Source organism: Saccopteryx bilineata, chromosome 2 (assembly GCF_036850765.1).
Source record: "Saccopteryx bilineata isolate mSacBil1 chromosome 2, mSacBil1_pri_phased_curated, whole genome shotgun sequence".
In the NCBI taxonomy this organism is placed as follows: Eukaryota; Metazoa; Chordata; class Mammalia; order Chiroptera; family Emballonuridae; genus Saccopteryx; species Saccopteryx bilineata.
Window position 1 is genome coordinate 384,790,483 of NC_089491.1, and position 24,817 is coordinate 384,815,299.

Genomic DNA, 24,817 nt, shown 5'->3' on the forward strand with positions numbered 1-24,817 from the left:
GGTGTTGAGAGGGGCTCAATCCGCAAAGCAAGATTCTTAGAAAAACAGAAGCCTACACAGCACAGGTCCATCTAGGGGACACGGAGCCTTGCAGGGCCCGCAGGGCTGCGGTTGCTGCGGACAGAGGAGGAAACAGTACCCTATGAGGCTGCAGAAGGGTCCGAGTTTGCAGAGAACCTTCCTCCCAACTCACCCGTAAAGGGTGTATCTGCAAACGCACACGCATACTCACCCCTCCTTTTCCCAAAGAACCCCTTGGTTTTCCAATACTCCCTCCACTTGCTAATCCAGGCAGGTCAAAGGAGTGATCTCCAGGGGAATGAGAAACTGTGTAAAGACAGCAGCAACATTTATTCATTCAACAATCTTCCCCAAGTGCCTGCGACGTGCCAGGACTGTCCCAGGTGCTGCAGGTGACACGGGATAGTGAGCCAGAGGTCACTGCCCACAGAGCTTCTCCTCTGCTTGGAGAGAGACATCTCAGGCAGCACGCACTAAGGGAGAGAGAAACCTCAGGCAGCACGCACTAAGGGAGAGAGAAACCTCAGGCAGCACGCACTAAGGGAGGAAGAGCATTAGGCTTCGCCCTGCAGGATGATTCTGATTGCGGTACAGCGGCGACCTGCAGGGCTGTGTTGAGTCGGACTCTGAGGCCATGCCTGGGTCTAGGTTTTCCACTCTAAGCGAGGTTAATAATCACGCCACCTCAAAGTTTGTGAAGACTAAAAGAGATGATACATCTAAAGCATGAGGATGGTGCCTGGCACAGGCCTGGACTCAATGTAGAGCAGAGTTAAAACCCATCCACTGGGTCCTTCCATCCATGGCTGCCTGTCATGGGCCACGTGCCCCTGCAGGCACTAACCCTCTCACTCAAACTGTGTGTCCATTCCTTGCCCTGCTCTGCAGGTCCTGTGGAGACTGAGGGACCAAACCTATGCTGAACTCTTGGAAGGGGCCAGGGAAGATTGGCTACACCCAGCAGGGGGCCACTGGAATGGTCACATCTCCCCAGCCACCCGCCTGGAGTGAGTGCAGAAGAGTTCGGGGGTCTGTCACTCACTGCCTCCTCCCTCAGGCCTCAGTCAGAGGAAGTCTGCTGTCACTCCTCTCCCACGGCTCTGATACTCTAGGGAGGGACACAGCCTCCCGCTCTCCGAGGAAGGCCTTGTCGGCCTCCTGGGCTCGCCTCGTTCTAGGATCCTGACAGATGGTCTTGCTGCCAGTTCCCCAATGACTCATGCTCTGTTTCACCTCTGAGCCTTTGCACAAGCTGTTCCCTCTGCCTGCACACCTTTCCTCTCTCTTCGCTGTTCTTTTGGGTCTCAGCTTAGCCATCCCTCCTCTCCTGCTTCCATTTCTCTCCATCATAGCACTTACCACTCCGGATGTCACTGCCTGAGTCCTGTCCCTAGTCTCCCCTGCACCGGGACTCTGTGAGGCAGAAACTCTGTCTGACTTGACCAAGGTGGATGCCCAGAAGTTTAAGAGTAGCATTTCTTGAAAAAATATAGACTAGAAGGCTCTAGCCTGGGTTGACATTCAGTGTGTTTGATGAGACCCAGGTATCTGTATTTTTAACCAGCTCCTTGATTCCGATGACCCCTCACGCAGGGTCTAGTACCATGCCTGGCATACCACTGAGTAGATGCTCAGTGCTTGTTGAATGCATGATTTCTGTCCATAAAATAAGGCCACTGACTGGCTTGGGGACCATTTTCCTAGGAGAAATAAGGCTGCTCGCTAGTGAGGACCTAGGCAGGGGTCTAACCCAGGAGCTCTAAGCTACAAAGGCCCTCGCAGGGTCAGGGCCACGCCCCTACCTCTGGGGGGATGCTGTCCTCGGAGTCCGAGCTGTCTTCGTAGACGCCGCCCCCGCCGCCCTCCAGGTTCATCTGCAGCAGCTGGTCGATGGTGGCGTCCACCGCGCCGCTGTTGGCGCGCAGCACACATTCGATGATGTCGTAGTCCATGTTGGGGAACATGGTCTTGAAGTCGTCCATGGCCTGGTTGAACTCGAGGCGGCGCACCTGGCGGGCGGGCCGGCTGTTGTTGAGCTCCTGCGAGGTGGCGGTCGCGCTGCCCCCGGCCCCGCGCGCCCCGCCGGAGCCACCGCCGCCGCCGCCACCGCCGCCGCCACCGCCGCCGCCGCCGCTGCTCCGGCGGAACAGGCTGGTCATCTTGCCGAGCCGTTGGGCAAAGGTGCTGCCCGCGGGCGCCAGGCCCTTGTCCCCGGGTCCCTGCGCCGTCGCAGCGTGCTCCGTGGGTTCGGGAAGCTACTCCCGCGCCTTCTCCAGCCCCTGGGCGGCCAGGTAGGGACGGGACAGGCACGGTCCCCGGGTCAGAAAACTACGGCGCGGGGCCGCCGGCGGCCCGAGGGGTGCGGGCCTCGCCGGGCGGCGGCATTCGGACCTGGGCCGTGGTGGGGCTGGATGGCTGGTCATCCACACCCCCGGGGCATCCTGGGGGCGGCTCCACTGAGGGTCCCACCTGAAACGGAGGAAGACAGAGTCAGGGACAGAATGCAACAAACTGTAGCTCGGGGTGATAGCTCTGGGGATTGGGAGACTCCCGCCATGCCCACAGGGGAACCGCTGCCTTCTGCTTTCTCTCCAGCTGCAATAACGAGCCAGCCACAGCTCTTCACTGACACTCTGCGCCAGGCACCACCCTAGTGTTCTGTGTGGGCTAACTCAAGACCTCACGAGGCAATTGCTAGTATTCCCATTTTGGAGATGGGAAAACTGAGGCATGGATGCTTACAAAGTGGAGGAGCTGGAATTTGAACCCAGGCCTGTGGCCTCGCAGCCAGTGGTCTCAACCACTACACCCACTGCCAGAGACCCTTGAGGACCTGGCTGGGGCAGAAGGAGCTCTGTAGAGGTGATGTCCTGCCTCTCTGGTCTCTGTCCCAACCCATACACACTCAGTTTTCCCATCTCCAAAATGGGAATGCGTACTAGCAATTGCCTCGTGAGGTCTTGAGTTAGCCCTCATCTTCCCTCCTCAGGTCCCACCATCATGGTCCCACAGCATGGCGTCCAATCTATGCAGAGCCCCTCTAACTCTGTGACAGAAAGCCCTCCAACCTACACAGATCCACGCCCGTAAGTCACTGCCAAGGTCACACTTCTGTGAGTGCAGTCAACTGAGAGTTGACTGTGTCTAAAATCATTACATCCTGAGTTTCTCACATTTATCCCAACTTTTACAGTAATTTTGCAAATTATAGAAATGAGGCAGCTTTATTTTAAGGGACTGTTCTATCAGAGGATATTCTTAAGTTTGATGAAATAGGTGCAAACCTGTCTTCCCTTTTTTTAGGACCTGAGTCATAATCTTAGCAGCTGATATAGAAATGTTTGGGTGAGCAAATCAGTGTGATGGTCTTCCTTGTCATGATCTCAAGAGTCAGATAACTGACAGTGCTGGGAAGGTGAGACCCGAGGGAGCGAGGAAGGTGCAGTGACCCTGCCTCACCACTGGGTCAGTCCCCTCACAAGTAACACAGGACCTCATACTGCCCCTCGATGCCTCCCAGAGCCACCAAGCTGAGATTCTAACCTCCACCTCCTGGAGGGGTGTGGAAATAGCCCAGGGCTCCAGTTCTGGGGCTTGCTGGGTGGGTGTCTGCCTATTCCCAGGGAGGTGGGCTGGATTTAAAAATGGAAAACTAGGAGCACATAGGTGCCACCCAGCCCGCGCCCCAGCACTGGTGTCACAGAACTGTAATCCCCCCGTGCACACTTCCAGAGGAAACCAGCTAACACTCTGGTATAGCTACATCTAGATACTTTTTCTGTGCATATATTACCATATGTATAAATTTATTGTACTAAAATGTGATCAAACCATAAATTCTACTTTGCAGCTTGTATTTTCTACTTAACAATTAATTGTAGCCATCTCCTCATGTCAGAACATACCGATCTACTTCATCATTTTTAATGCCTGTTGACTGAGCGAAGCATGATTTATTATTCAACCTCCTCCTCCCTGTCACTTTCCAGATAAGTAAGTCACAGCCCAGAGAGGCCAAGCCATTTCACAAGGAAACACAGAGCAATGACCTCAAGTGGTCATTACCAGAATTGTTATGAAAATGGACACAGGAAGGTAGCCAAGTATGACACGGCCCCCCACAGCTGGCTTCAGACACCACAGCGCCGCACCCCGCACCTCGCACCACCCGGGATGCACAGGGAGGCTGGAGGACGCTGCAGGGACTGCGGGGACGTCCTGCAGGACAGGTCCCACCCTGGCAGCCGCCTCTGTCCTGGGCTCTGAAGCCTGCTCTGGGGCCTCCAACAAGGACCACAACTTAAGAAGCTGTGCCCACCGCTGCCACCTGCTGCCCTGGTGTCATCACACATAGGGGTCAGTGCCTAGTACAAATGCCTTCCGGCACCACCATCTCCCTGCCCCTGGAGTAATTCAGCAAGAGAGCTAGACGGATGTGGCTCTCATTTGGCCAAGCACAATCCCTTAGAGAAAAAGGCCAGGTGGAGTAAGAAGGAAAATGACGGGCCCACACTGTCCCCATTAAGAGCCCTCTTCACCATGGCCTCTGGCCTCTCTGAGTGTAGGGAAGCCATTCTCGCATGGTTACCATTTACATAAGTGCATGGGTTCAGACGCAGGCTGCAATTCCTGCCGTCGTGCCCCAGCTGTGGGGCCTTGTTCAAGTCTCCTCTCCTCTCTGCACAGTGTCCTCACCCACATGTATGGAGCCTCAGTGAGAATTCTACAAGATAACCCTCAGCTCAGGGCCCGGAACACGTTAGCTCTGGGACTGCTGTCCCCACTGCCCCAGAAGGCTAGCGCAGAGCCAGGAGCAGGCGGCACGGCGGCCATGCTGCCCCCCAGAGTGGATGGGGCAGGGGAGCCTGAGGGGTCCTCCCCACCAACTGGATGGCAACCTCGGGAATTCCCTCTAGGAAGGGACACTGGTCCTCGAAGCCCCAGGGGAAGCCTGGCTGGCCGGGACAGCTGGAGGCACAACAGGGCAAGAAGGCTCTTCCATTGACCCCCAGCGCATAGCCTAGAGGAAGTACTGCGTGCTTGTGTGCGGGGGACAGGTACAAGGGGACACCTCCAAGCCAGCCCCACCCCCTGCTCCACAACGCAGATGAAGAGATGAGACCCAAGATGAGGAGGGAGTTGCCCAAGGACACAGAGCCAGTGGCGGCAGAGCCCAGACCTTCCCATCCAAGGGCGGTTCTGCGCATGAAGAGAAAGTGGCTCAGAAACGGTAATGGGAATGCAGTGGGGGGAAGGTCTGACGTATGGAAGTACTACACACTTTCACAGGACCCTGCAAGGACTCCCAGACTCCCCAGCCAGGCTGCCTATAATTAGCACCAGGCGGGGCTGTGAGGCTCCCACCTCTCAGAGGACCATCCCCCTGCCGGCTCCCCACTAAACTCAAGTGCAGTCAGAGCCGGACCTGACTGAGTGTGGCTGCAGTGACAGAGCAGGGAAAGACCGGCCTCAGGGTCACAGTCATCTGTCAGTCCCAGGCTGCCTTTTGCAGCCAGCACGGCTCAAATGGACAGCAATTTCAAACACATGAAAGAATTAAGGCAGGACGTTTAGGTTTATGAGCTGTGCCAGGCGCTTTCTCATTTAACCTTTATTACAACTCCAGAGATAGAGGTCATCCGTCTCTCCATTTTATAGCTGCGGAAACCGGCTCAGAGAAGTTAGGTGACTTGGGCAAAGTCACACAGCCAGAACTTAGGTCAGAATTAGGAACCTGCTACCTAAAAGCTAAAAATGTAAAGTCAGGCTTGCAGGGCCAAGGCCCAAGAAGCCTCCAAAATGCAGCCATGTGTACCCCAGGCTTGAGTCCAGGCACAGACTGGCTGACATTCAGCAGAGGAAATGTGACCCAGACAGCACTGAGGGAGGGGAAGAGGAGAGAGGAAGAGGGGTGTCTGTGGTTGGGCCCCAAAGCTGGCTCTGTGACCTTGGGGAACCCTCCTCACCACTCTGAACCCCAGCTGCTGGGCACAGGCAGAGAAATGGATAACCCGGCCGGTTTCGGAAGCAGGAAGCGAATCAAACCCGCTGCTGAGCCCCTTAGACATCTGGAAGGCTGACTCAGAAGATCTCCTGAACTCACAGCTGTCAGTGACCTGGGGACTGGGGAGCAGCTGCCCCCCACCTGTCCTTCCCCAGGTCCCAGGGAGCCAGACCTTTCACTTCCCAATGAAGGAATCCAGGCCTGGCAGGGCTGGCAAACTGCCAGCCTCCCCTCCAAGCCTGAGTGGACGGCCAAGGCCTGAGTCACTCCCTCCTGGTCCGGAGAAGTGGGCAGTCTGCCCCGGTGTTGTTCCGACCTTGCCCAAAGTCACCCCAGCCAGTCTCCTGTGGGCTGGGGGAGGGGCCCACAACGGGGAACGGGAGAGCCCAGGAGCCACCGTCCCGGCTCCCATTCTGACCGGGCCCAGTGACATTGTGTGACTTGGAGAAATTATTTCACTTCTCTGAACCTCAGCTTCCTCGTTCACAAAAGCAGGGGTAATACCTCCCCAGCAGGGGTGCTGTGATAGAACTTATAAGGGCACCCCCCTGCCCCCCGCATAGTAAGCGCCCAATGAGACAGGCTGGCGTGGCCTCAGCCTCAGGCCTCAGGCCTCAGCCCTTCTCCTGGGCTACACTCACACCCTGAGTGGTCTTATCCAGACCCCTGGCTTTAAATACCATCTACGCACTGAATACCAGCTCCCAAAACCTCGGGCCCCGAGGGCTGCTGGGACATACCCTTCAACACCACACCTGCCCATCCGACCCGCTGCCTCCATCTGAATGCCCAACAGCAGCTCCAGCGTAACAGGTCATCCACCTCATGAGTCCCTCCAACCCGGCCTGCGCCTTCTCGCCTTCTCCGTCTTTACTAACAGCGACTCCGTGAGGCTCAGGACAAACACTTGGGAGTGGTTCTTCAGTGTTCATGCTCTTTTACACCCCACACCTGATGGCAGCAAATCCAGTCCTCCCTGTCTCCAGCACAATTCCAGAACCCTGCCCCCTCCCCGCCTCCACTGCTAGCACCCCTAGTCTTTCTCCCTGCCTCCCCCATTGCCTCATGGCATTCCTCTGTCTCCAACCCCAACGGCTCCCCAAGTTCTCAGAACACAACCCAGATGGGCCTTACTGTGGCCCACCAGGCCCCACACAGTGTGTACTGTTTGACTTTGCCGTCAGACAACACACACAGGTGCACACGCACACCGGACCCCCTCCCTCCCGCCCCTCCCTGCCTCTGGCCACACCAGTTCCTCGCCAGTCCCTCCACAAGCCCCGTCTGCGCCCACCCAGGAGCCTCTGAACGCACTCTTCGCGCCATCCGCTACGTTCTTCTCATAAATGTCTGCACGACTGCCTCCCTCCCTTCCTTCCGGCCCCCACTCAAGCAGCGCCTTACCAGAGAGGCAGTACTACACCCCACCTGCCGTGTCCCCTCACCCTTCCTACACCCCACCTGCCGTGTTCCCTCACCCTTCCTCCGCATGAAACAGGTCACCGGAGAGACTTCACAGCTCATCGTCACTGGCCACCTTCCCCACTGGAATGGAAGTCCTGTGAGGGCAAGGTCTTCGCTGTACCCACCATGGTGCCCCCGGGCCTAAAAGAGTGCCCGGCTCTGTCAGTAGGTATGTGTTAGGTGGGTAAGTAAAGGGAAGGAGAGGCTCAGGTCGCCTTCTCTTCCCTTCCTCCTTGGGCTTATAACAACGGGGGGGGGGGGGGGAGGCGTTTCCAAAGACCTTTCTCCTCTGAGCTCTCATTTAGGGGCCGTGCATTCCTAGCCGTTCCACTTCACAGACCAGGCAACCGAGGCTAAGGCAGTCCAGGGGCATGAGGAAGGTCTCATGAGCCTTGGTCGCCCGGCCTGAGGACCACATTTGTTGTACGCAGGCCCATGTCAGACTGGTCCCCTTTCCAAGCCAGAGTTAGCTCCAGGGGGCAGGAAGTCGACCCCCTTCAAGATCTGACTTGGTGATCCACTGCCCCCAACCCTTCCCTGAAGACCAGGCTCAGCGCTGAAAGGTGGGGGCTAAAAAGGGGTGGGGCTAGAAGGCCAGAGGCCCCAATTGCCAGCACTTTCTGGTCCACTCCTCACTCTTCTGAAAGTGGCCAGGCCTGTCCCTACACAACCTTGGCTTGGCTTCCTTCTCTGAAAACCCCCCATGGACAGGGACAAGGGACAGATTGGCACTAGTGAGCCATCTGTAACAGCTTTGATCATAACCTGCAGAGGGACTGTCTCGTCTAAGATCTGGGCCCGGCTCCCTGCCACAGTGCCAGGCCACTAGGTGGAGTCCCAGGGCGCAGGCCAGGGCGGCTACTAAGGGAAGGGCAAACAGAGCAGCTCCTCTCTCAGAACCCGAGAAGCTGCCCTGCCCCCACCCCGGGACTGCCTAAAAGGGAAAGGAACCATCCAACCTCCCCAGGGGTCTTAGAATCCAAGATTCCAGAGTTTCAGAATAATTTATTCCCTAGGTAGGAAATACAGTACATACATTCCATTAATTTACATCCCGTGTCCTTGGCAGACATCACTAATCCATCCAGGTATTATTGTCCTCAGAACGGTTTTTTTAACAAAGCGTTCTGAGCAAGCCACTACCAAGTGATTAGAATTGGCAAGCCAGACACAAGCTGCTTGCCAGCCCTTTCATTTCCCGTACAAGAAGAGGAGGCCCTTGCTAACTTTGTCTCATCAAGAATCCAGGCTGCAAAAGCCAGCAGGGCCAGAATGAGGTCATATGACCCCCGGGACGCTTGTGTAACTGTGGTTCAGTTCTGGGGAAACCTCAAGTGGGTAATGTCAACGTTCATGGAGGGGCGCGGGGCAGCTGCGTCCTCGTCAGTCCGATTGTCACCCCAGACATGGTGGGGGCAGGGCGCAGGACGTCTGCTGAGCTTCTTGGATCCAAGCTGGAGAGGCCCCAAAAGGGAGTGAAATGAAGGGAGAGTGGGCCCAGAGACAGACAGAGGCTCTCAGGGGTCTGTGCAAGAGCGGGGATGAGTGTGTAAATGTGCGTGTGTGAGCGTGCAGCGGGAGAAGGGGGGCGCAGTGCTGACAGAAGCGTCTTGTCCTGCCCCTGCACGGGCTTGTTTTCTTCCCAAGCTATTAATGTCGCTGCAGCTTCAAAAGCCGGGTGACCTTTAAATGCCGGGCCTCCTGCTCCTGCCCAAGGCTGGGAAGTGGTTTAATGGAAACTCAAACGGCCCCAGCTGCTGGGGCTGCAACAAAGCCAGCCCCATCCTCCAGGTGCCTGGGCTCCTGGGCAGCCACACTTGTGCCCACCCCCAGGGTGGCGGGCGTGGGAGTCAAGAAGGGCAGAAAGGACCCTGGGGCCCAGCTTCTGGGGAAAGAAGTCCTGGCTGGACCTGAGAGGAGGAGCAAGAGAGGGAGAGACAGACTGGCTCTGCCATTCCCTGCTGTGTGGTCTGGGGTTAGCCATTTACCTCTCTGGGCCATCCCCCACCATTTAGTCTAATCTAAGGGTGGGACAGGAAAAAAAGATCTTTTTCCCCTGAACAAATCTTTTAAAAATCTGTAGAAAGGAAAAAAAAAAGATATTTTCTCTCCTAATTTTTTTTTCTGTCTCTTGCCTCAACCTCTGTGGGGCAAGGTCTTTAGCCAGTGGGGGCTGACAGGCAAGGACCAAGACAAGAGGTGTCCCAGGGAAGGTAATCGGTTCCTGCCCCTGCAGCCTCAGTTCTGAGGACACCATCATTCATGGCTGTCCCTACCGCCCAAATATCAGGCTTGGCTGCCATCAGAGGCACAATCGAGAAGCCAACCCTGCCTTCGGTCGAGAAGACCCAAGATGGGCCTGAGCGCCGCGTGAGTCGTCGGCTTGGCTTGCCTGACAGCTAATGGTAATAACAATGCTAATGATAACAGACAGCTCTTGCCTGCTTCCTGACGTGCCAACCACTACTCCAGGTGCATTCTGCATGTTAACTCCCTGCCTCCTCTCGACAGTACCTACCACCACTGCTGTTCCCACTCTATAGATAGAAAAAGGAGGCACAGAAGAGTCAAGTAATTTGTTCAAGGTCACAAAGCTAAGTGGCTACGCTGACATTTGAGCTCAGGAAGTGAGTTCAGAGTCAGCCCTCTTAATCCCTGGGCTCGACCACGCCTCTGTGTTCCCTGGAGCTGAGCACAGGGCAGGGCACACGGCAGAAACGGCAGAAATGCAGAGGTGCCCCGGAGAGGCTGGGCAGCTAGGGAAGAGTCTGCCGGCAAAGCCTCTTCAGGGAGGAAAGAACCATAGCAGTTTCCTGACAAAAAGCCTTTTCCCCACCCCACCAAGGTTATCGAGTTGCTGGGGCAACTGTTTCTACCTCTACTTGAGACGGTTGGGACTATTTCCACAACAATCCCTCTCACCATCAACAAACAGCACCAGCTCAGCCAAACACTCAACCCAGCCACTTGGGAGGAGATCCAACCTCACCGCCTGACCTGGAAGCCGCCCCTCGCCCGCCCTTGGCCTCAGCAGGCCCTCAGGGCTGGCCTGAATGTGTGTGTACCTGTGTACCTGGGACTGAGTGCAGTGGCCCACACTGGGAGGCAGGGGCCCCTGGCAGCTCAGGTGTGAGGCAGCGAGCTGGCCCTGCTCCAGGCATGAGCTCATGCTGGCCCGGGGCCAGCCCCACCCCTTGGGAAAGAAGAGCCGGCTACCCTTTCCTGGGCCTCTTGTTTAGGCAGTTGGGTGAAGGCCCCTCCACAGGCGGGGCGGCGTGGTCTGGGGCAGAGCCCCAAAGTCTGGACACCCACAGATGACGTCTCTGGGCCTCTGGGACAGGTGGTCAGTCAACGACACCACATTTAGTATTTAACTCAGTATCTGAGCATGCTCAGGGAATGCAGACCAAGGGACCAAGATGAGGGTTGAGTGCTCAGGGTGAGCAGTGGGAAATCCTGGGTACAGAAGTCCCAACTGCTGCCCCTCCTCTCCCACACCAACACATGCTTCTTTGCACCCACCCACTGACCCTAATTCCACTTCTATGAAATTCATAGTGTATAATGGAATTCATATCTATAATGGAATACTATACAGCAGTAAACAAAAGTGAGGTCTCTCTATATGTCTCTATGCCCAAAACCCATTGCTAAGGGGAATAGTGCAAGGCAGAGAACATGAGTAAAGAGATGCTCGGTTCGGCTCCAGACCACCATAATAAAGAGAATATAGCAATTAAGCAAGTCATAATCATTTTGCTGGGGGAGGGTCCTGCCTTCAATCTGTAAACAACGCAGCATCTGCAAAGTGCAATAAAGTGAAATACAATAAAACAAGATACGCCTGTATACGGCAGTGCATTGTGGTACGTGTATGTCTGTACGAATGTACGAATGGAGAGGGAGGGAGACGGAGTACTCGGAAGAGACTCGTAAGAAACTGATCAGACAGGTTGCCTATGGAAAGCAATAGTTCAGAAGAAACAGATCAGGGCAACTTCTCTGTAAACCTCTGTATCTCTTTTAAATGTCGCTTCATGTTCATTTATTAATTTTAAAATAAAATAAAATAATCAAATAACCTATAAAGAACATCAAAGTGACAGGCTTGCCAATGGTTCTTTGTTCTTTTTTTGCAAATGTGCATTATCTACAATGGGCACGAATTACTTTTCAGGATCATAGCAAATATCTGTGAGCACTTACTAGGTGCCATGTACTTTCCAAATGCCTGGCATGTATAATCTTGTCAAAGCCCCGCAAAGTAATTATTATACCCATTTTACAGGAAAGGAAACTGAGGCTTAGAGAGTTTAAGTAACTCATGGAGAGTCAGTCAGTGATGGAGCCAGAATTTGGATTCCAACAGTCTGCCCCATAGTCCATGCTGTTCTTAACCTCCACCTTGTACTGTCTTTCCAAAAAAAAAAAAAAAAAATTGAATGATAATAGAAAAAAAACCTTAAGAAAAAAGTGAACCATAGAGCCTCCAGGGCTTTCTGGGTTACTAACTTTCTGAGAATACCAGCTCAGTCCTTCCTGCCTCAACGTTTTTCAGAGGGCTTTTCCGGTCGGGCCTCAGCGGGAACCAGTGCACCCTCCTCCAGTGCCCCCCACCCCTCACAGTCAGGGAGACTAAGGCCCAGTGGGCAAGGTGATGGCCAGGGCCACCGCTCTTTCAGAGGCCAGACTACGGCATGGAAGGGCCACTGGAGTGGAGCCGGGTCATGGGGGGGGCACAAGGGTCACTGGAGTGGAGCCGGGTCATGGGGGGGGACCACAAGGGCCACTGGGGTGGAGCCGGGCCATGGGGGGGGGACCACAAGGGCCACTGGAGTGGAGCCGGGTCATGGGTGGGGAGACACAAGGGCCACTGGGGTGGAGCCGGGTCATGGGGGGGGGACCACAAGGGCCACTGGGGTGGAGCCGGGTCATGTGGGGGAGACACAAGAGCCACTGGGGTGGAGCCGGGTCATGGGGGGGAGGCACAAGGACCACTGGGGTGGAGCCGGGTCATGGGTAGGGAGACACAAGGGTCACTGGGGTGGAGCCGGGTCATGGGTAGGGAGACACAAGGGTCACTGGGGTGGAGCCGGGTCATGGGGGGGGAGACAAAAGGGCCACTGGGGTGGAGCCGGGTCATGGGGGGGGAGACAAAAGGGCCACTGGGGTGGAGCCGGGTCATGGGGGGGAGACACAAGAGCCACTGGGGTGGAGCCGGGTCATGGGGGGGAGGCACAAGGACCACTGGGGTGGAGCCGGGTCATGGGGGGGGAGACACAAGGGTCACTGGGGTAGAGCCGGGTCATGGGGGACACAAGGGTCACTGGGGTGGAGCCAGGTCATGGGGGGGGCACAAGGGTCACTGGGGTGGAGCCTGGTCATGGGTGGGGCACAAGGGTCACTGGGGTGGAGCCTGGTCATGGGGGGGAGACACAAGGGTCACTGGGGTGGAGCCGGGTCATGGGGGGGAGACACAAGGACCACTGGGGTGGAGCCTGGTCATGGGGGGGGACCACAAGGGCCACTGGGGTGGAGCCGGGTCATGGGGGGGGGACCACAAGGACCACTGGGGTGGAGCCAGGTCATGGGGGGAGCACAAGGGCCACTGGGGTGGAGCCGGGTCATGGGGGGGGGGAACCATGAGTTGGTTTAGTTACTGAGGCTGAGTCTGGGGTAAGAGGCCACAGAGCGGAGCCGTTAAGGTGGGGCCAAGCTCAGTTTACATCCTGGTCCCCACTCCAGGGGGGGTGAGTGAATGGACCTCCTGGGAATGAGTCTCCTCATCTGTAGAACAGGATACCTACACCCCTCCGGTGGGCTCCTGGGGGAGACGCATGGGCACACACAAGCTCCACACCGGGTGGTACGCCCTAAATCCACAGGGTTCTGGGGGGCTGAGACTGAAGGCCCAGGGGTCAGGCCTGGGATTATGGTCTCAACTCCAGCCTGGGGGGAGCATGTGTGGGACAGAGGGGCTCTGGGTTCCCGAGTGGAGCAGGGCGCTGGGCCCCCAGCCCATGCCGGCCTGACTCTGCCCCTGGAGAAGCTCCCGAGGGCCAGAGAAGGGACTGGGCCCTGGGTGGCCCAGGCCTCTCACTTCTGCTGGGGCTGGAGGAGAGGGGGCGGTCTGATGGAGGCTCCCTGGGCCCTGGGCCACGGGCCGATGGGCACATGGGCACATGGGCAGAAGGGCACACAGGCCCAGTGGCCTTCTCAAAACTGCTGCCAGTGACAGCCGAGGAATTCAGGCCCAGGGCCTTGGGGAGCGGGTGGTTAGCCCTGAGCTTCAAAGGGGCTGCAGGCAGCTGTGGCTGGCAGGGCCACCACTCCCCCACCCCCCAGTGGCCAGGACACCATCAGAAGTTCCAACCCAGGGAGAGGGGCCCAGCCCAGACAGCAGATGAGATTGTTTAGAGCTGCTTACCAGACCAGCTTCTCCCTCCAACCACAGGCTGCTCCCTCCTTCTCGCCCCCACCCTCCTCCACCAGTGCGGCAGCAAAGCTCCCATCCTGCGGCCACAACCCAGGTGTCCAGGGGCAGCTGCCAGGCCTCCTCTCCCCACCTGGACCCTCCCTGGGCCACATGACCTCACCTCTACATACCCACACACCCACACATGCCCTCTGGAGAGGCCATGGTTAGGAGGACAGGAAGAAATCTCATGTTCTCACTTCTGACATGTATTGCTGAAGGTCACAGAACTCTGTAGCCACAGAGCTGGGATTTGAAACCCCATCTTGAGACTCCTGGGCCCGTGCCTTCTCCCTGTGCAAGCGGACACGCAAGCCCACTCCAAACCAGCTCGTGTGTCTGGGTGTGCCCCGAGCACCAGCTCACTCAAACCCTCCCTCTCTCTCTCTCTCTCTCTCTCTCTCTCTCTCACACACACACACACACACACACACACTGCCACACACTCGCCTCGGGGCCTCAGCCACAGGACACAGACACCTGCTTAGATTTCTCCTGAACTCTCCCACCCAGCCTTGCACTCAATCCATTTCTCACTCCACCAACTCCAAAACTGTGTTTTTGACATTATAGCCAGCCTCCTAACCCCACACTAGTGTGTAATCACAGCACCCTGGCCCTCTGCGTAGCCCACCCTGCAAGCCGCTCCCTTTACTATGCTGACGGCAGGGCTAGACGTGGCCCCGGGCCCCTATCTCTTCCCCATTTTTGCCCAGGATGGTTTTCACAGCATTTAGTACAGCAACAGTGAGGTCGGGCTGACCTGACTTGCAGCAACACTGGTCAGAACCGGGGCGTGACCCACTCTGGCCAAGATTTCCCGGCTGCCTGCAGAACCAACCCCTGGAGGGGAGTGCAGGAAAGGGCCTTGGCCGGCTGGCGCTGGTAGCCTAGCCCTCAAAGCTGACAGTCAGGGGGAGGAGGCAGGAACTTCTAGGGGTCCCAAAATCTACCTTCTTTGCCTCCACGGGGCCTCAGTCTCCACCTCTAGAAAATGGAGAGAAATAGTCCCTACTCAGTCTGATCTTTCCTGTCACTGAAACCTCCCAGGGATGCAGGGACGTGGGTGGGGGAGGGATCAGGATCAGAGAAAGACGCCACTCTATGAGGTACAAACAGTGAGGCCTCTGCAGAATGAGGTAGCTGCATCCCAGTCCCTCAGGGCTAGAAGGCCCCGTGCCCTTACTTTACCTACAGAACCAGACCCCTTTCCTCATATGAAATCCTCAACAGAAGTCCGTGCTGTAAAGACATTAATCAGAAGCCTGACCTCACCCCCTTCATCCAGCAATTATGTGTAATCAGAGAGCCTGCTATTTACTGTGTGCTAGGCAGTGTTATGGTGCATGAGGTCAGCTAATGCTCACAATAACCCAGTGCCATGGACTATCACCTTCTATCTTTATCAGAGCCATTTTACAGGTAGAAACACCGAGTTCTGTGTGACTCAGAGGCTGTCCAGGGCAGAGACCAGTGTACCTGTCAAGTCTCCTGACACAGCAGTGACCTGCACGTGTTTTTAACACCTGGTTTAACCCCCTGTGCTCTCATCTCCCAAGCTGTTTATACTTCTGCCTGTTTCCCCCACTATTACCAAGCTGCCCTAGAGGACATGAAAACTTACTTCAATATCAGTCTAAGAAATAATGCTCTTTGCACTATAGCACTGTGTAGCTCAGAGGGTGGTGAACCTTCATCAGACTCCCCTGGGGTGTTTGCTGAGAACACGGATTCTCCCTCCTACCATTCAGTCAGAATCTCTGGGGGCGTGGTTGGGAGTCTGCCTGTTAACAAGCTCCCAAGGTCAGACTGATGCCCAGGATAGTGTGATGCAGTTTAGAGCCCTGGATTCTGGTGTTAGCTCCATCACAAACCAGCCACGTGACCTTAGGCAAGTCACTTTACCTCCTCAGGTTCCCATCTGCAAAATGGGCAGGAAGGATGATAAGATCTCCAAGACCACTTTCCCCCCTGACATCCTCTGGGTCTGACCTGAGTCCCCAGATGGTCCATCGGTGTATGAATTGAGTTTCATGGACAATTCAGTCCCTTTAGCAGCCAATATCCTACCCTGTAGGCACACATTAAAAAGAATTACTAGCTTTCTGATTTAGGGAGATCTACAAAAATACCTCTGGCTCCAGGCCCTAATTGCTTTTTGGATTATCCAAGACATCTTCCCTGCCCCGTGACATCCATTTTCTTCGCTCCAGCCTGGGCCAGCCAGATTCTGTAAACACTGGGTCCCACACCTGAGCTTAGTCAACAGTCATCAAACAGAGGCACTGCCAAATCACCCTACAAGCCCAAACTAGTCCAGTTCTGTCTGTCACAGGGAAGCAGCAGCCTTGGATGTGTGGACCCTGTCCCTTCCTCCAGTCATAGGATGGGCACAAGGAGCTCCAGCCTCCAAATGGATTACAACGTTATCCAGACTGAAGGGGTATGTGGTGACAGCATGCGAAGCGTCCAGCAGTAGCGGGGACCTTCCAAAAGCAGCTACACATGCCTCATTTCCCCCGCTCCTGGATAGCGCCATTAAAAACGACGTTATTTCGCTGGTGCTCAGGCATTGCTTGCTAGTGGCAAATATATGACTCACTCATCCTTCAAGGTCTATGAATCCTTGAGTGTGGAATGTGGGGGTTATCAGACCCATTGCCCATGGGCCCGGGGTGAATTCTGATTCGTGCTACCTTTGTGTATGGAGGACCTGCACGCGCGGCACGCGCGGATGCGCATGCGCAAAATAACCAGCAGGCAAGGACAGGCAGTGGGAAACATCTGTGAATTTTCCCCAGGGTCTGCTGATCCTAGTCATTTAAGAATCCTGAAATAGATCATTCTGTCACTCTGAGCACACTGTCTGCCCCAAATGACTGTGTTTTACACGTGTACAGCACGAAACAGTTTGCAATCCTGGAGAAGTGACTACAAGCCCTTTCCACTCAGCCAGGCTCTAGGCTGGGCATGGACCCCAGAGCAGGGGACACCCCCTGAGCACTGCACAAGGCACTTTCCCTACAGGGGACCCTCACGACAGAACTGCGCGGTAGGAAGTGTTATTTTGCAATGAGGAAATTGAGGCACAGAGAAATGAAAAAACTCACCCCACGTCTCACAGGCAGGAAGTGGTGGGGTCAGGATTTTACCTCAAAGCGCACACTTCCAACCACTCACCGCACTGTCACCCCACTTACAGTGGCGGGCCTCTCTGGCTGGGCATGGGACAAAGAGAGAAACTGAGGCTGGAGAAGGGCTGGGAACCTCGTCAGCTTGGCAAGGGGCCCCGTCCAGGCGGCCTGACGCAGGGGAGAGGCGCTGCGGAGAGCAGGCCCCGCAGCAGGGAGGTGGGAGAAGTGGGCGCACGGAGCTCAGAGCCGGGCAGGCCAGCCCCAGCACAGGCCCCTCAGCACTGCAGCCGTCCAGGCCGGAGGGACCCTCTCCGGGCTCCCACTCCCACCCCAGCAGGGCCGCCCTGTCCCGGTCTGGGCTCTGGTCAGGTTGGGTTTCCATCCCAACCACACCGGCAGCAGAGCAGCCCGAGTGAGTCAAGGCCTGGCAGGAGGAAGTGGCCACACTTGAAAATCATTAACACACAGGGCTGAGCTTGGGGCCTTTGTTCTTGAGCAAGGACTGGAGCATTTCACTTTCAGGAAGGAGCCGGGAGGGCGGGGCAGGCTCAGAATTGCACAACCGACGCATAGGCTCAGACACACGCAGGTCCCACGTGGACATCGGCTCATACGGCCCGGGGGAAAGCACCGGCAAACCCACTGCCCTCACGCCTCATGGGTCCACACGGACAGAGCGTACTGGCTAACCGAGCTTCCCTGCTCTTCAAATCAGAGAGGCCTTCCAACAGGGGGGTTCAGGAGGGTGGGCTGTGGTCAGCTGTCTTCCACGGCAGAGAAGCCAAGCAAAGGAAGGATGCAGAAAGGCGGCAGACAGAGAGTGGGAAGTCAGGTCAAGGCTCCACCACCATGGTGGCAGCCCCAGGTCCCAGGGATGAATGACGCCTCCACATCTGGGTGGGAGAGGCAACCCCCGCTCTGGGAAGACTGCCTTCCTGAACCTCCCTTTCCCCTGCACTCCCCTCTCTCAAACGACGGGCATCCCTCTTCCAATCATGCAGGTGTCATGTGTCCCCGATGTCTCCCAGATGCAAGGCAAGAACAGCAAACAGCTTCACAGGCCCCCCTGTGCCCCAAAACACCGTGTCCAGGGAAATGATTTTCAGGGAAAATGTCAGTTGACAAGGAGAAATCTGTTTTTAAAAATGTAACACAAACAACAAAAATAAAACAAGCTTTGAGCAAGCCCCCTGGGCCCTTGGAACGAAGGCTGTCCCTAGGTCCCAGGGAATGGGCCCTGCTCCCCAGCCCACCTCGCAAGGGTCAGTCAGAGGCTAAGGTTCCACTCTGCTCCCCCCCTGCACCTCATTAGAGCTTAACCTCCCGGCTCGGAGGAAATTGGGAGAAATGGGACTCTTGTCCTTTGTCAATTATAAAGAAAACAGCTCTTGAGGGGGGTGCCCTCCTTTGGTGGGGGGTCCTCACCTTCCCTAGGCTCCACTGTAGGCGGTGGCCTGTTTAAGGAAGCTGCCCTTTCCATCGGTGTTGTAGGACCTCTGCCTGGCAGGGGCAGGCCACCCACCGGGTCCAGCTCACCCCCCTCAAAGCCTCTCTGTTTGTAAAGGGCTTTCAGGGACAGGAAGCAATAAACAGAGTCAGGTGGCCAAGACGCAGGGGCTGATTATGCAGTTTATGGATTTTCCAGGCCTCTTTGTACTCTCCCACCAGCAGCCCGGGGCTCTGCAGAGAAAGGTACAGTACTGGCGAAAGACAGGCTGGCCTGTGGTGTAAAAGGTGGCTTTGTGACAGGACTAAGCTGGGTCTTCCTGAGCCTGTGAGCGGACTGCATGCCTCGATGGCTCCCCAAGCACTTTCTCCCAGCCTCCAAGAGACAAAGAGAAACCCCCATCACTAGAGCCCAGCCTTCTAATAGGTACAACTTACTCTCTATCTCTCTCCAGCCCCTGTTCACCTCTCCTCCAGGTCCGTGTGGACCTAAATTACTTGCTTACTTCCGAGGAGGCTGACTCTCAGAAGGAAGGGTGTGCCGGCCAGGCTGCCAGCTAGCTCAGGCCAGGTGGGTGGCCAGCTTCACAAAGACACTCACAGCTCAGCTTTCTGTAGCTGCCCTGGGAGTGGAGAGCAACTTAGGAAAAGTTGAGACTGGTAAGGAAAGTGGCTCTGGGCTTCACGGCTTCCCCATTGCCAAGCTCAGCCATGCTCCCCAAAGGGGCTGCGAGCTGAGGAAATGGTGGCCCACATGTGCAAAGCCATGAGTGAACAGCCACTGTGACAGCAAAAAACTAAAAAATAAAAAGGTATTCTCCTTCTTGTCTCTCCATACCCAGCAACCAATAAATAACACAAGTCGTGTCCACAGATGGAAACACACTGCAGCCAGGACCTTGGCCTGAAGTCCAACCTGGAATGACAGGAAAAACCAAGTTGCACAGCCTCGTGTACACAAGAGTTGGTTTTTTTCAAGTGCCCTTGCATATCTGGATATGCACAGGCAGATGAAAATGTTGGCGTGAACACTAATCGGCAGTTATCTAAGAAGCAGGGCTGTTCGCTGCTTACTTCACGCACCTCTACATCCTTTGAAGTTTTACAACAAACGTGCATTATTTCTGTAGCTTAAAATTAAGAATTAGAAAAAACAAGGCACATTCCTGGTGGAAATGTAAATGGTACAGCTGCCGTGGAAAAGAGCTGGGTGGTTCCTCAACAAGGTAAATCTAGAATTACCCTGTGGCCCAGCAATTCTCCTCCTAAGTATATACCCCAAAGAACTAAAAGTGAAGATTCAAACAAATATTTGCACACCCATGTTCATAGCAACGTTATTCACAATAGCCCAAGTGTCAGTCAACCAGTGAATGGATAAACATAATGTGATACAGTTGTGCAATGGACTATTACTCAGCCATTAAAAGGAATGAGATTCTGGTATATGCTAACATGGAAGAAGCTTGAAAACACCTCAAGTGATATAAGCCAGACACAAAAAGACAAGTACTATACAATTCCACTTTTATCAGGTACCAAAAATAGGCAAATTTCTAAAGACAGAAATTAGAACAGAGGTGGCCAGAGGCGGAGCAGATGGGGGGAATGGAGAGTTATTGTTTGGTCTGATGAACAAGTTCTAGAAATGAATAGTGGTGACGATTATACAACATTGTAAACATACATGCCATCAAATTTGCCATTTAAAAATGGTTAAAATAGTGAAATTTTTTGTTATGTATATTTTACCGCAATAAAAATACATAAAGAGCCTGACCTGTGGTGGCGCAGCGGATAGAGCGTTGACCTGGAACACTGAGGCCACTGGTTTGAAACCGGGGGCTTGCCCGGTTAAGGCACATCCAACAAGCAAGCAATGAACGACTAAAGTGAAGCACCTATGAGTTGACACTTCTCGCTCCCCACCCTCTCTCCTCTCTCTCTGTAAAATCAAAAATAACCCCCCACCCCAAGAAAGAATACATAAAGAGAAATCAGGCAGGATGAGGCATGGGGCTGTGGAAGAAACTGAATCCCTGGGCAGAAGGGGGCACTGCTTGGACTCTTCAGAGAGACAGCAATCAGCACACAGGAAATCCTGCCTGCACAGAGGAGCTCTGTCCCCATCTGCATGGAGTGGGCCCGGGGACAATGACACCCCTGTTGATGAGGACTGTTCACATGGTCGGCAGTCACACATGCCACGAGGCTGGGGGGAGATGGCGGCGCAGGGCTGCTTTCTGAGGCATGTGAAATAGCGGGGTTGTGTATGAGACGTTAGAAAAGGGTAGTGTGCTAGAAAATGGAGCGTGCAGTGGAGACCTTGAGGAGAAGAGGAGGGGAGTGGAGGACGGCGTGCTTATACCTCAGGGGAAGTCGGAGGGAAGGTCAGGAGAGAACGAGAGGAAAAAGAGAGAGAAAGAATAAGCAGAGGTCTGTCCTCGAGGGTGCTCTGGCAGGAAGACATCTCATTCATTCATCAGTCATTCCAGAAACGTCACAGAGCACCCCAGGTGCAGGGGGAAAGTGGGGTTGAGGGGATAGGAGGACCCGCTCACCTGGTAAATACCTTAGTGTACTTGCAGTCCCACCACCCACCTTGCCCCAAAAGAAACATATATATATAAATAAAACAAGGGCTGCCCCCACCTCCACCTTCTCGCAGAGGGCGAAAGCTGCTCTTACTTAAGGCCAAGCACGTCCATCCAGAATGGGATGTAAGTTCAACATGGCCAGCGTGGGCTGGCCTCGCAGGTAATGGGGCCTCCTTCACACAGGTGTCCCTGTCCCCACCTGCTACCGGGCATCCACCAATACCAGGTTCTTCCTTCCCAAGGGGGAAGGGCAAAGAGAGGAGCGTGGGCATGCCAGGGTGGGCCACCCGGTTTGGAGGCTGTGACTGCTGAATCTAGACTCCTCCCATCTGTGGTTTCCCGAGGTCTCCCCTGCTTATCTCCAACTGCGCAAGGACAGGGGAGCTGTGTCTGGGGGCACCTCGGTGGTCCCCGCCGCTCCGCCTCCCTCCAGATAAGAATTGTAAACAGTGGCTCTGCTGTAAAAGGACGTTGTATCCAGGGCCTTCCTGGTACGTGTAATGTGGGTGTACGTGCGTGCGCGCTGGAGAAGGCAGGTGGCTCTGCAATGTCTCGGCCACTCACGGCCTTCGCGGAGACCCACTCTGAGAACTGCACTGTCCAATAAGCTCGCCACTGCTCACAGGTGGCAAGAGAAATTTAAATTTTAATTAATTAAAATGAAAAGAATCTAGAATTCCAATCCTCTGTCGTATCACCGCATTTCTAGCGCTCAGCAGCCACCCAGGCTGGTGGCCATCGTGTTGAACGGAGCATTTCCTGGGTTGCAGGAAGTTCCACCAGGCAGTGCTGTTCTAGAACCCAAAGGGGAGCCCTCCTCCTTAGCAGAATGACGATTGAAGGGCTTTCTTACAATTGTCTGAGGGAGACCAAGGACTGTGGACAATTGATCCCCAACAGAGAAGCCCTTTTGCAGCCTTCTGGGAAGTGGGTACAGGCAAAGACCCTCTTCTTGTGGGCAGGCAGAACCAGGGTGCGCACTAGGCCCTCTTCATCCAAGATCAAAGCTTTGGCCCGGCTCCTGTGAAACTTGACACCCCAGGCAGAGAGGAGAAGCCCAGTTGGGAGCCCAAGTTCTGGTTTCAACATGTACGGGGGGGGGGGGGGGGGGGGGGGGGTGGCTGGCCCTCCAATTTGCTTTGCCAGGAAGAAGGGGGTGCACCCCATGGTGGCCCTGGCAGTGCCTCCTTGGGCTTCTCCAGAGCCAGGGAAGGCATCCGAGAAAAAGAGCAGCTGAGCTGAGGCAGGGGTATGTGGAGAGCTGGGGAGGGGAGAGGTGGCTTACTAAGGAAAAAAACATCATTTCAAAGAACCTGATGGGTAAGGCTAAGGAAATGAATAGAAAGGGGTTCTGAGAATGCAGATGACAACTGGGTCTTTTTTTTTTTTTTTTTTTTTATGAAGTTGGAAACAGGAGGCAGTCAGACAGACTCCCGCATGCACCTGACGGGGATCCACCTGGCACGCCCACCAGGGGGCGATGCTCTGCCCATCCAGGGCGTGGCTCTGTTGCAACCAGAGCCATTCTAGTGCCTGAGGCAGAGGCCATGGAGCCATACTCAACGCCCGGGGCCAACTTTGCTCCAATGGAGCCTCGGCTGCAGGAGGGGAAGAGAGAGACAGAGAGGAAGGAGAGGGGGAGGGCTGGAGAAGCAGATGGGCGCTTCTCCTGTGTGCCCTGGCTGGGAATCGAACCCAGGACTCCTGCATGCCAGGCTGATGCTCTACCACTGTGCTAACCGACCAGGGCTGACGACTGGGTCTTAGGAACTGTATCTCTGAACTAACCAGGGAGAAAATTTGGTCAACATCAATCCCACCCCTGCTGCACCCCAGCACCCAGCTACGTGAAGTAGCTGGGACCCTTTCACTTAACCGACCTTCTCAAGGACTTCTCCACCAGAGTCAAAGGATCATCACCATTCCCCGCAATGGGCCTCAGCTTGTCCTGAAAGCCAACCAAAATGAACTATAAATCGGCAGTGTTTCTGCCAAAGCCCCCGGTTCAGGGCTGGGGGCTGGGGGCTGGGAGAGGAGTGAGCCCACAAACTAGAAAGCGTGAGAACAACAGGAAAGGAAGACTCGAGGTGACAAGCTGAGAACCTGGGCTCTGGTCCTGGCTCTGCCACATGGATCCCTGAGCAAGTTTCCCTTTTCCTCTGAACCTTTAAAAAATAATAATAGTAAAATAAAACAGATACAGAGAAACTGCACAAAACAAAGGCACATTTAATAAATGAATTTACCAAATAAGGCAAACACCTTGCAGCCACTCATGTCAAGAAACAAAACTTGGCCAGCCAAGCCAAAGCCCCGCCCACATGCCACCAGCTGATTTTTGTAGCAATCACTCCCTTGCATTTCTCTGTCACTCAAATGTCCATCCTTGGACAGTTTAGCCTTGACTGTTGTCTTTTAAGTCTATTGTAACCTACAGATCCCTTTCACCCGTTTCTTCCTTGTCATTTATGAGTTAAAGAGCCCAGGCCGTTTGGCTATCGACTTCTCAACTGTCTGCAGTTCACAGAGCAAATTTCCTTTTCTCTCTGATCCTCAGTTACTTATTCTTGACCAGCACTGTTCTGCTCATTTTATGGGGCTCCTGTGGCAATAAAAGAGACAGACTGGCCTGACCTGTGGTGACGCAATGGATAAAGCGTTGACCTGGAAGGCTGAGGTCGCTGGTTCAAAACCTCAGGCTCGCCCACTCAGGCACATACAAAAAGCAACTAGTACAACGTGATGCTTCTTGCTCCTCCCCGCCTTTCTCTCTCTCTCCGTACTCTGTCTAAAATCAATAAATAAAATCTTTACAGAGAGAGAGAGAGAGAGAGACAGCCTGAAAGCTCATCAGGAAACGCTTATTTTTGTTAAGCAAAGAATGCAGGATGCAAACTGATACATATGGTATGCTTTCAACTACATAAAGAAAAAAATGCGTAGGAAAAAAGGACCAGAAGGCAATAGGCCAACATATCAATAGCTGTACTGACGGTGGAATTCTGCATGCTCCTCTTTTCTCTATCTTATATTTTCCACAATTAGCACATAACAGTGTGACAGGGGACAGGTCATTTTTAAACATTTTAAAGGAAAGAGTGCTCTTAAAGTGTGGCAAGAAATTGAAAGTGTCACCCAGCTTGTCCACAGTCCCGTCCCAGGACCACCTGGCTTTACTTTCTGTTCCCACGGCCACTGCCAACCCAGATGTGCTCCTCTGCACCCCGGACTGCTTCCTTTGAAGCCTCCTAGCTTGTCTTCTGTCGCCCTCCTGTCTTCCATCTGTGCCGCCAACGGAAATTTCAATCAAGCCGAGTCACTTCCCAGCCCTCCTGTCTCCCATATAAAGATCAGACCCCTATCTTTTTTAGCATCAAGAGTCACTACCGCGGAGGACCCGGGTTCGATTCCCGGCCAGGGCACACAGGAGAAGCGCCCATTTGCTTCTCCATCCCTCCGCCACGCTTTCCTCTCTGTCTCTCTCTTCCCCTCCCGCAGCCAAGGCTCCATTGGAGCAAAGATGGCCCGGGCGCTGGGGATGGCTCTGTGGCCTCTGCCTCAGGCGCTGGAGTGGCTCTGGTCGCAACATGGCGACGCCCAGGATGGGCAGAGCATCGCCCCCTGGTGGGCAGAGTGTCGCCCCTGGTGGGCGTGCCGGGTGGATCCCGGTCGGGCG

At 54.9% G+C, this 24,817-nt stretch overlaps 1 protein-coding gene across 2 annotated transcripts in view; it reads right to left on the reverse strand.

Annotated features, from left to right (window-relative positions):
* CUEDC1 (CUE domain containing 1) overlaps nt 1–24,817 on the reverse strand; it is an 84,539-nt gene that overhangs the window by 18,079 nt on the left and 41,643 nt on the right. Inside the window, exons 1-2 of one of the 2 annotated variants that reach the window (XM_066264033.1) lie at nt 15,870–15,887; nt 1,824–2,490 (exon numbers count right to left, since the gene is read on the reverse strand). In XM_066264033.1, the coding sequence (XP_066120130.1) occupies nt 1,824–2,180 (357 nt within the window). In that variant the 5' untranslated portion in view covers nt 2,181–2,490; nt 15,870–15,887. Of the gene's footprint in view, nt 1–1,823; nt 2,491–15,869; nt 15,888–24,817 lie in introns of those variants that run through there. The other variant, XM_066264032.1, reaches the window with a different exon arrangement.